Genomic DNA, 12,128 nt, shown 5'->3' with positions numbered 1-12,128 from the left:
TGCTTACTATACCACACTGTACCTTTAAGGGTCTGAGAGGGTTTAAAATGAAGCTGGGTTTCAAATCATCTTATCTTTCTGTCAAAGAAGACCTCCTGAGGCTGTTTAAATAGGAAGTAAAACTTTACTACATAGGAAACTCCTTAACAGATAATATAAAAGGCTGAAAATAAGTCTCAAGAAAAGTAGGTGAGTGGGTAGACAGATAAGCTAAGCCTAAAGACTTACAGAAAGAAGCCAGAAATAAACAAAAGATTCTTAAGCTTCTTAGTGTTAAATCATGTAAAATAACCATACTCTCCAACAAAAAAAAATCCCTTACTATTGTAATCAGAGGCAGAATAAACTATTAACTGGTCTATCTCTGTTATGCAGTTAATAGATTTTACAAACATAATAAGGTTATCATTTTTCTGATAAAATTTCTAAAAATATGAAAATGTATATTGCTAGCATCTATTTACAAACTCTATCTTACAAATGATTCATAACCTAAGTGAAATGTCTAGAAACCCATCTTGGGCAACACCCTACATAGCTGCTTTTTATTTCCCAGTTCATAAAATCTGAAGGACTCCAGATGAGTATTCCACACACTATTCCAAGGAGATTAAGAAGTTCATAATTATTCAAAGAAAAAAATTCTAAGGTCAAATAAATATTCTCTTAGGGGGCTTCCCTGGTAGCTCAGACAGTAAAGAATCTGCCCACAGTGCAGGAGACCTGGGTTCAATCCCTGGGTTGAGAAGATCCCCTGGAGGAGGAATTGGCAACCCACTCCAGTACTACTGCCTGGAGAATTCCATGGACAGAGGAGCCTGGAAGGCTACAGTTCATCCGACACGAATGAGCAACTAACACTTTCACTTCATTTTTTCGCTTTAGACATTCACAAGCCACATACAGCATGAAAAATTCCATGTCAAAGAATTAGTTTAACTTTAACTTGCATTGCTTAAATTTATTTGACCATGGAAACTTTCCCCCCAACTTAATAAATTATGGACATTAGTTCTACAGTACAGAACTTGGGAAAAACTGACCTAATTACCTTCTTTAATATAAGTGTAAGAGAACTACTTTTATAAGAGTACATGAAGGAGTTAAATGTGCTAAGGAATAACATGAACATTTAATTTTCTCAAGGTCAAAGAGTCCCTATTTCTGCTAATGGAGATAAGGATACATAGTAGCATTCTAAATTCATCTCATCATAAGAACAAATAACAGAATGTAAGAATAACCAATACTGAACAACAGAATCTCAGAACTCTGGAACAATCAGCACTCACATTTTACAAACAGGGTAACTGAGGGTCTCAAAATAGCAATGGACTTAACCTGAGCCAATTTCACGTTTTATTTAATGGTAACCAAAAGCACACATGCATGCAATGGTAATATCTGATCAGGTGAATAAAATAGTCAGAATAACCTGATAGCAAGGCGGGATTAGGCTCAAGATAAAACTTGTCAGCACAAAATTAAAATTTGACCAACTGCCTATAAGGAACACATTTTTGTACTAACTGCCTAAGGTGTTTTATTTGAACCATTTTTTTAAAATGAAGTTATCCGTGATAGAACTTTAAGAACTTCAACTTGAAGAAAATGAATCTGATATTATAAGATACAGTCCTATGGAAGAACACAAAGCGGTACTCCTACATCATTATACCAAGAATACAATTTCTCATTTTTTTTTTAACTATAGCCAAGGTAGAGCAAATATACATAAATGAAAAAGGAACTTAAGTTAAAAATGTAAAGTTTGTTTCTGGGCAAAATTTAAAAATTTTTTTAAAAACTGGGTAGAATAGAGGGTGAAATGACAAAACCTCCTAGAGACAAGTAAGGAAACAAAGCATTAACGCCAAATCCACCTACTAAGAGGCCATTTTCAGAGCTTTTGAAAAATTATTCATTTACAGTAAAAATTAGTTTGGAAATTTTAAATTATCAGGTTCAAATTTTCTATCATTAATAGCAAGAAGCACATTACATAATAAGTAGTCATCTAAATTGGCTTCAAATCTGTTTCAAAATAAAACTGAAGAAGTTCTGATTTTACAGTAAAAAACATGATTGAGTCACACTTTCAGAGCCTGCCTAATCCTTATGACAAATAAGATCATAAAAGGTACTTTGTGTGTCTTTAAAATTCAGTAAACTAGTATAATATAAAGAAATGACCTTTCAGTTGTGCCGGGGGAAAAAAATGCAAGATTCACTAAGTAGATACAGCTCTCAGTGTGCAGGCCAAGTAATAGGACTTCCATGAAACAACAAAAGCAATGCTCCTATTTATATGATTAAATTTATACCTTTTATCTGAAATCCTTTATTAGTAAATAATTCCTGAGGCACTTAAACAATATAATTTTTATTAAAAGAAAATAATACCATCAAAACTGTTCATTAGAGCTATAGTCCATGTAAGTAAAATAAACAAAAGTCAAATTTTTGAAATATATTTATGTGGAAATACATTTTATATATGATAGAAACAAATGGATTTTTGGCCTCCATAGTTTTTAATGTTAACATTACCAGATGAACTATTAAAATGGCTAAATAGATATTATGTATTAGATGTACAAATATATAACTTTAAAACGTGTTTTAAGGTCTGGAAGAAGAGGTGTTGTCAATTCTTTATACCTTAGAATTCACAATTATTAAGACAATATTAATAATAATAATCCTGAAATAAGAAAGAACATATTATAATGTTTAATGGTCTGAACAACATCCAAATTAAATTAAAAAGCTATAAATAAGCAACTATAGGAAATCTGTAGAGAATTCTAGGGGATATTTTGAAGTTCTTAACAAAACAAAGCAAACACTGAACAACATTTTTAAAGAAAAGAATATAAAAATAGACATCAATAAATTTGGAGAACATAAAACCAGTCTATTAAAATTAAAATTAATTTTTTTAAAATAAAAAATTTGATAATTGATATTGCTGAAAAACTATAAACTTACTCCTGGGTAATATATTTTAAATAACAATAAAAGCAAGTAAAATTTTGGAACATAATTGTAGAGACCTGTTGTTCCAAGGACATGAAAATAAGCATTTCCTAATAACCAGAGCTTTTGTACTCCTTGGATGTAGTCATGCTAGAGAAAGATTAAAGGGCAGCAGCCAAAATGACTAAACTTCAACCAGAACGTTGAAGCACAGATTTTATTTTTTGGCCAGAAGTGACCCACAAGCTTAAGATCAAGAGCCAAAGCCCCCAGTGGGAAGCTATGCTCAACTGGTGGGCCTTGAGACCATCACTGGCTATATCAGCATCAGCCTTATGGAAGGCCAGCCATGAAGGAAGGGAGTCTTCCCAAGATCGGATTTCCTGAGACCACAACCTAGAGCAGGCCCCACAGTCAAATTAGTCACATTCCTTGGAAAGAGAGAACAGGCATCAGTTGTGTTCATCGAAGGGGGACACTGTCCAGGTGTACCCTGGACATTTTTTGAAATCTCTGGGCTGCTTCTCCATCTGAAAAATAAGAAAAATAGCACAATGACAGACAACGAATGAGGAAAAGACAATTGTCCGGCCTAAAAACTTAAGATTTATAAGAAATTACAAAAGCAGACAAAACAGACAAAAAGACAGACAGCCATATCTTTTGGAACATATTATTCTGAAGGCAAGTACAGCAGAGAAAAACACATATTATTTTAAGCAAAGAAATGACCAAAGCAACAAAAGTTATTTTTGGAGAGAGCCAACTGGAGAAAAAAAGAAAAAAATGAATGTTAAGATATGTCAACCTGACACAAAGATAAGGTGGAATAAGAACCTAGTCCCATTTGAAGCTGAAAAGAGCTGAATAATGAGAGCTAATGTCATGAACTTGGCTGCTTAACTGCCTTTGTGTAAGAAAACATCTCAGAACTTTGAACTTAGGAAATTCCAACTTGTCTTGCACCAGGTCACGAGCTCCAAAGAGCAGGAACCTATTTCAACAAGCAGCTTTAAAAAAAAAAACAAAATACTTTAATATTTTTCATTTCTATTAATGATACGTTTAAAAATGCAGTAGTGCTAAAATCCATTAAAGTAAAATGCACTGAATAAAAATTAAACTTACTCAGAAAGATGTTCAGAAGTTGGGATACAAACAGAAACTGAAATTAGAAGAAAAGTTTTATATTTAAAACAGCATATGAAATATGATGAGTGAGAAAAACGATTTAGTAAAGAGAACATACTGTGGCTGACCAAAAATACTAGAATAAATAGCAAAAATCTGAAGTAACACAATTATATATACATACCTTTCTCTATTACAACTTGACAAGTATGAGTTTCATGTTGACTTAAGTGTGTAGCCATATTATCTAAGCCAGAAACATCAGTTAGGAAATCACAATTAAGGCACACTAGAGTAATGCCCCTATAAAAAACAAAGCAAATAGTATAAAAGAAAACATTTTTATCTTTTATGAAAACCTACATACCAGCTCAATGAATAGTTTTTCATGATTTGCTCTTTGTGTCATTAACTATCACTCCAATTTTTGTTATATAAACCTGATAGAACTGAAATGATTCTTTAGAAAATGGCATGAAAGTGTCTGTCACTCTTCATATTCAAATTATACTACCATTTACTGACAGAAAGTATTTTTGTTTTATAAACTTTTCTCCCTAATACCAGTTACTAATAGCTAAAAAGTCGAGACCTACAGTCTAGTCTTGGTTGCACTAACATGTGTCACTCTGACAAGTCACAATCTATCTGTGCCTATGTGTGTGTTAGTTGCTCAGTCATGTCCAACCCTTTGCAACCCCATGGACTATAGCCCGTCAGGCTTCTCTGTCCATGGAATTCTCCAGGCAAGAATGAATACTGGAGTGGGTTGCCACTTCCTTCTCCAGGGGTTCTTCCTGACCTGGGGATTGAATCCCAGTTTCCTGCATTAGCAAGCATATTTTCTACCATCTAAAACACCAGGGAAGCCTGTGCCCATCTTCAAAACAAAAGTATAGTATATATAAATGTACAATATATATACAAGTCAATATATATTTACTAAGGTTGCATTTCGGAGAAGGCAATGGCAACCCACTCCAGTACTCTTGCCTGGAAAATCCCATGGACGGAGGAGCCTGGTAGGCTGCAGTCCATGGGGTCGCGAAGAGTCGGACACGATTGAGCGACTTCACTTTCACTTTTCACTTTCATGCACTGGAGAAGGAAATGGCAACCCACTCCAGTGTTCTTGCCTGGAGAATCCCAGGGACGGGGGAGCCTGGTGGGCTGCCGTCTATGGGGTAGCACAGAGTCAGACACGACTGAAGCGACTGAGCAGCAGCAGCAGCAGCATACTACTAGTATATTGTATTGTGAATATAATGATGACTAAAAAATAAAGTCTGTCTCTAGTGGAACATTGATCTAGTGTTTATCTAGGAGAGGAAAAAATTAGAAATGAGAAGGTTCTAAAAATATATCATGTAATAGATACTACCATTGCATGGTGTTGCCATTTAGTTGCTAAGTCATGTCTGACTCTTTGTGACCCCATGGACTACAGCCCACCAACTTCTCTGTCCATGGAATTTCCCCGTCAAGAATACTGGAGTGGGTTGTCATTTTCTTCTCCAGGGTATCTTTCTGACCCAGGGATTGAATCCACGCCTCCTGTTTGGCAGGTGGGTTCTTTTCCACTGAACCACTTATCATTGTATACTATGTGTTAAAGATTTTCACATACATTATTTAGTTTATTCTCACCACAAGCATCCAAGGTTGGTATGGTTCTCATGTAACACTTAATTAACTGAAGGGCTAAGTCACTACTAAAGTCCAAAGTCTGAGTTCTTTAGCATCCCAGTAATGTCAACTGGCCCACTTGCTTGAACCAAAACTACTGGTTCCCTTAACAAAACGTCACTGGGTAATGTAGTTCTTAAATGAAATATGTAGTGATTATAAATTTTCAAAAAGGTTAGGAAACAATTCCCATAGTCATCAATACTTTTTGTTGAATTCAGCAATAGTTTTTACAGTTATTGAATCAAACTGTGTAGCATTTGCTATTTGAAGTATTTAAACACAATTTCATATTATAGTATGTAAAATTAAGACTCTAATTTAAAATGTGCTTAAACATTTTAATTTAGTTTAAAATATTATTAAGCCTGCAAAAATATGTGAATGTTTCAGAGAACTTAGAAAACCACTATGTTTATTATGTTGTTTAGAGTTAAGCACTTGGGAGCTTGTGGATCAAGCATCTGAAGAACTATTTAAAAGAAAATCAAACAAGATTTAACATATAAATGATGTTAAATGATGTTAAATTGTTTAAAGGTAACTGAAGTACAAATGAAACTAATAAAATTTAGTCTGTTCAGCTTAAATGAAATTTATCAAACTCTTCTATCAGTATAAATAATACTCATCCTTGAAAACCAAGTAAATTAACACCTATGTAAATCATTCCAAGTAAAGTAATCTCACTCCTCTTTGAAAAAAGTAACCCTCAGTGCACTTATTAAATTCCCTCTTGATTTATTGTGGTTATTTACATTCACCTCTTATCTCCCACCAATAAAATGGACCTTCTCTGAAGGTTGGTTCCAAGACTTCCTCATTATTACTATTATCTTTATAGAGTCTGCTATATTACAGACCTAATATGTAGTAAATATCTAAAAAATGGATATTCCATTCCAATAAAAGAATAATTACAAAAACTACTGTTCTATGTAGTTATAAGTTTATATGTTCCATTCACAGAAATTGACAAATTTTCAACCTGAGAACTATTCAAGTTGAGAGAAAAACATCCCAGAACTTTAAAATCATGTAAGTCATTTTTTAAAAACCAAACACACAATGGAGCTTCACAACAGTGAGGTAAAAATCAAACAAAACCTCTTCTGAATGTAGTAACACTCTTTATTCTTATAAGAATTTTCAATATAGGCAACACCTAATATGACTTAATCTACTGCCTTGAAGTTAGTAAATGTTTTAAAATTGGTACTAATGTATTTTTTAAAACAATCAAATTTTCCTCTCCCTGTGAACCACTGTTTCAAAATAATCAATGGGACCTATTGCCAAATGTCATTTTAAATATATCATTAATTTATTCAACAAATATCTACCAAATGCCTAATTACTATCAATGCCTTACATAAATAAAAATCCAAACCATACACATTCTAGCGAGAGGACACAGAAAATAAAGTATACAGTGTATGAGATGATGAAAGATAATCCAGAAAAAAATGATCCATAAAGGGGAGATAAAAGACACTAGGGTAAAGCATAGGAGAGAGGATACAAGAGAAGACCCAAAAGTGATAAAAGAGCTAACCATACAGAAGTCTGGGGAAGAGCAAACTAGTCACAGAGAATAGTAAGTATAAAGGCTCTGAGACATAGTATCATCCTCTTTTCCAGATTTTCCACTAACCCAACATATCAAAACCAGTACTGGTTAACCATATCTGTATATATTAGCTTGGTGCAGCAAAGATACTGATATTTCAAGTAGCATTGGCAAGATAGACAAAATAATAAAGAGCAGTGGGTTCTAAACAATGCAGAAAAATATGAAAAACATGGTGCTCAGTGGATTCTGAATTAAGCGTGTGGTAAAACCAATGTTTTTAGAAATATTCACCAACAGTTCTTTCTGCACAGTAAGCAAGTAGCACACTTTCCTTAATCTGAAAAAGTAAAATTTAAAATGACTATGTACTAATTTCAAGAATTTCGGCGGCTTAAGAAATTTACTTCAAAACTGAAAAAGTGTCACTTTATTGCATATTTTAGGCCTCTTTCACTATTCAAATATTATTGGAAAGCCCTACTTTTTGTTCACATTTTACAATGCAAATACATGAAAGCTTCATTTTGACACCACTGGTCACCGCTGAAACAAATTTAGTGACAGAATATAGACTAATCAGGTACTTTGTAAAACAGTCTAGCAGTTCCTCAAAAGTTCGACATAGAGTTACCATATAACCCAGCAATTCTAATCCTAGATACATACTAAAGAAAAATGAAAAGATATGTCCAGACAAAAATAATACACAAATGTTCATAACATCAGTATTTATAATGGCTTCAAAGTTAAAATAACCTAAATGGATAAACAAACTATAATATACATACAAAAGAATACTATTCAGCAATAAGAAAAAGAAGCACTGACATACACAACAATATGGATAACTCTTGAAAACATGCTAAATGGAAAACACAAAGGATCATATATTTTATCATTCCATTTACATGAAATGTCCAGAATAGGCAAATCTATATAGACAGAAAGTAAATTAGCAGTTGCTTAAGGATAAAAGGAGTTGGAAGGAAATAAACATAACCACTAATGGGTACAGAATGTCTTCCTCAAGTGACAAAAATGTACTAAAATTAACTGTGGTGACTGCACAACCCTGTAAATATACCCTAAACTATTAATTGTACAACTTAAACACATGGATTGCATGATATATGAACTGTATCTTGATAAAAATGCTATATATAGCAGATTTAAGTCATATCATTTTTCAATAGAAAAAAATTTAAAAGATCAACTAGTTACCTGAGATCTTCTGAATACTTCTTAAAGATACAAAACCTTTTACTTGGACGATTACTATGAAAGCTGAGAGAGACAAAATAGATTTTATTAATTTTACTATATGGTAAGTCATATTAATTTATAGCTATACATCAAGTCTATACTTAAATTTCTAGTTTTGAATAAAATATCATGATATAAATAATACTGTTTAATTCAGTATTTTAACATAAATTTATCCATTTTCCAGTGAAATGTATTTTACTAAGCATATTCTCATTTGATCAGTACCATACTTCCACATACTCAAGAGTATAAGAAAAAAGTCACATGAAATTCTTTTTTTGAACTGTTAAAAGAGTTGAAAACAATTTAAAATTCTGCTAATAACATTTTTGCCCATAACATGAACAATTACCAATAATAATCATTTAGAAAAATCTTTTTCTAACTTAACATGTTTGTGTCAAGGAAGGGGAGAAGAATCCAAATATCTTGGAAGTAACAGTACTTGAGCTAAAGGCCACTGTTTACCATTTGTAAAATCAAGCATTTAGAGAGCTCTTTGCAATTATCAGTAGACATTAAAACAAAAACAAATTAAAGCAGAACTCCGGAGCTAAAACAATGCCCCCACTAAGCACAGAATAGAAAACCCCTAACCAAGCTTTGCAGCCAATGATAACAGCTTTCTTTTATATATACTCGTTTAATCTGATAAGGAAAGCTTTTCTATACTAGAAAACCAGGATTAGCTTAGCACAGTACCACTTAGCACATATAAAACTGTAGTCATAGACTAATAACATCGTATCATCTAGGAGCTTATTTAGAAATGCAAAGTCTATGCCCCACACACACCTACTGAATTAATCTCTGGCAGCGAGGTCCAGGAAGCTGTTTTAACAAGCTTTTTCAGTAATTCTTATGCAAGCTGAAGTTTGAAGAGCAGGAGCTTACAATGATAGATCTAAAGTAGCCAACACACCAGGTCAATTCTCAGTCTCAGATAGAAATAATCATTCCAAGCAGAGCATGTATGTATTGGAAAAGAAATACTCTGACAGTTTTACTCCCTAGAAAACATCCTCAGAAGATTTCTAAGTCATTTCCTCAATCTGGGGATAATTACTACCATAGAGTTTATAAATTCAATGTAATATGACAAAAATAATTGAATAATTTTTTTAGGAAGAGACCATCAGGGAGGTTGGGAAACACTGAAATTATACGCAAAAATGTGTTCATACAACTGTTATTTTCTCAGAGGAGTGTGTCTAAGATTTTATCTGATTACCAGAGAAGGTGAACCAAGTAAATTAATTTTTTAAATGAGATTTTAAAGTAACTTTTAAAAGCTCTTTCTTCCTTCTCCTCAAACAGATTGCTTTATTTGGTAAGAGGAGAGGAAAAAGTTACATTTTAGGGTATTTTGATGGCTTCCACTTCTGTCTAACTTACACCTTATTAAAATGTTGGTACTTTAAAAATTTTCATCATCTGAATTCAGTTTTAAGTTCCCAATCTACAAAAATGAATTATACTCTCTATTATTTATTATACAAATTCCATTCTTCTAGTTTTGTGTATTATAGGAATGGAAAAGTGAATCTGTAGCTCATAAATAAAGAGGGGAAAAAACTACCTTCTAGACCTGTGTGAAGTTAATAACAATATGTAAATAATCTAAGAAAGGGGAAAAAAAGTTAAGATTTTTATTACAATACAGTAAAATATAACATTTAAATCTAGGTTTTGAAAAATCACCACCTGTTTATATTTATATATAATTATCAAAACTCATTAAGCTGTTCTCGAAAAATAAGTGAATTTTATTGTATATAAATTAGACCTCAATAAGATTAGATGGGGGAAAAAACTCCCTTTGACCATCTTTTCTTAACAATCTTGATTTGGTATAAGTGAAAACTTTACTTCCAAAGAAATACAAAAGGAATCAGTTTCCTAAATATCCAACAATACTGACAGTATGCCTACTATTTAAAACACTAGACTAGAAGTTAATGATACAATAAGAAAGGCAGGTTGTCTGCCTTAGAATATCATGTTCCAGGGTTAGCAGGGGAAGGTAGTCAAAAAGCAGGTGGCTCAGAAGAAATGCCTAATAAACATCGGCTCAACAAATGAGTACATATGCATAAATATATAATTGCCACAAGATAAACATCAACAGCAATACATATAGTTTTGTGGTTGCGTGAGGGAAAGCTGAAGGTAAATGGAGAAGTCAGCTAACCGTCAGGAGTATTCAGTTAGGAAGGTCTCTATACTGACTTACTCCAGGAAAAGCAAATAAGAGTTGAAAGCGCTGGAAAAGTAGTTAGGAATTAGATATTAAAAGGTCTCATATTCTCCAGAAAATCTGAACTTCATCCTATTAATATTAGGTAGGTGAAGGATTTCAGGCCAAAAAATGACCTGACATTTAGTTAGTTACAATGTTAGTAACAAAAGAAAGGAAAAAATGGAAAAGGGGCCAAGTGGTGGATTGTGGACAGGAGACCATTTATGAAGTAATCACAATAATCTATCTGTTCTTCTAATGACTATTATTTCATGCCAATAAATCTATATAAAATATATAATGAACTAAAGCATAGCTTATAAAAATTAATTCAGTAATCTTATTTATTGTATAGGAACAAATTGTTATACCAGCTTTCTTTTTCCTTGGAAAATTTTTAAATCATCCTTCAAATCGTAAATGAAATGTCACTTATACAATACCTTATTTCTTGTTTAAAGACTTCATCCTTACCTTCTCTGGGCTCAAACAGTCATTTATTTATCACATTAAACTAGGTAAATATATCTCTCCTACTAAATTGTGAAAATTAAAGGCAAGAGCCTTATCTACAATACCTAGTAATGACAATTTAGAAATAATACCTATAATTACTTGAATATCTCCTAAGTGCAAATGATTTTATTAAACATTTTAAGTACATTTCCCCAATAATGACAATAACTTTTTCTTCAAGAAAAGAAAAATGGGAATCAGTTAAATAACTTGCCCAAAGTGACACATGCAATAAATGGTGAGTTCTGTTTTCAAATTCAGATTTGTCAGATTCTTCACCATCAGTTTACCATACTTCTTAGTAAATAGTAAATAAACTCTGCCAGAAAAAAATATTAAGTACTTGTCTGTGACCATAATTCTATTACATGTAGAGAAAAAGCCTTCTTTCTTATACATAATGTTGAAGAATAGCAACATCACACAGCAATTCAGTTTTTTGCAAATGACTTCTACTGCCACCTAAAAGCTATTAGCAAATAAGGTGCAATAATTTAAACAATCAAACCTAAATAATGCTACTTCAAAAAAACCATTGAAAATTAATGTTAATGATGCTCTTCTTTGTAAGAGTCTTATTTCAAAAATGTTCCAACTGTGTAAGATTTTTTTAATATACTCTTGAGATTTTATTAGCCTTTTTTTGTAATTACACTAATGACTCTCACTTGCTATCTGTAATGTGCTAGGTGACATGGTAAACATAAAGAGCTACTTCTCAAGGAGATAATAGTTGTA

At 32.5% G+C, this 12,128-nt stretch overlaps 1 protein-coding gene across 11 annotated transcripts in view; it reads right to left on the bottom strand.

The window, feature by feature from the left end:
• Positions 1 to 12,128, bottom strand: part of ZNF280D (zinc finger protein 280D) — a 158,888-nt gene that overhangs the window by 58,826 nt on the left and 87,934 nt on the right. For 9 of the 11 annotated variants that reach the window (XR_008699347.1, XM_055537853.1, XM_055537850.1 and 6 more), the window contains 3 exons: positions 8,591 to 8,653; positions 4,295 to 4,413; positions 4,108 to 4,144 (listed from right to left, as the gene is read on the bottom strand). Coding sequence is in view for 10 of the 11 variants with exons in the window: in XM_055537853.1 (XP_055393828.1) it covers positions 4,108 to 4,144; positions 4,295 to 4,413; positions 8,591 to 8,653 (219 nt within the window). In the remaining variant the exon portion in view is untranslated. Of the gene's footprint in view, positions 1 to 2,367; positions 3,510 to 4,107; positions 4,145 to 4,294; positions 4,414 to 8,590; positions 8,654 to 12,128 lie in introns of those variants that run through there. The other 2 variants (XM_055537855.1, XM_055537858.1) reach the window with 2 other exon arrangements.

This window comes from Bubalus kerabau, chromosome 10, assembly GCF_029407905.1.
Source record: "Bubalus kerabau isolate K-KA32 ecotype Philippines breed swamp buffalo chromosome 10, PCC_UOA_SB_1v2, whole genome shotgun sequence".
In the NCBI taxonomy this organism is placed as follows: domain Eukaryota; kingdom Metazoa; phylum Chordata; class Mammalia; order Artiodactyla; family Bovidae; genus Bubalus; species Bubalus kerabau.
Note: the sequence above shows the minus strand (reverse complement) of the source record. Positions and strands in the feature narration are given on the sequence as shown.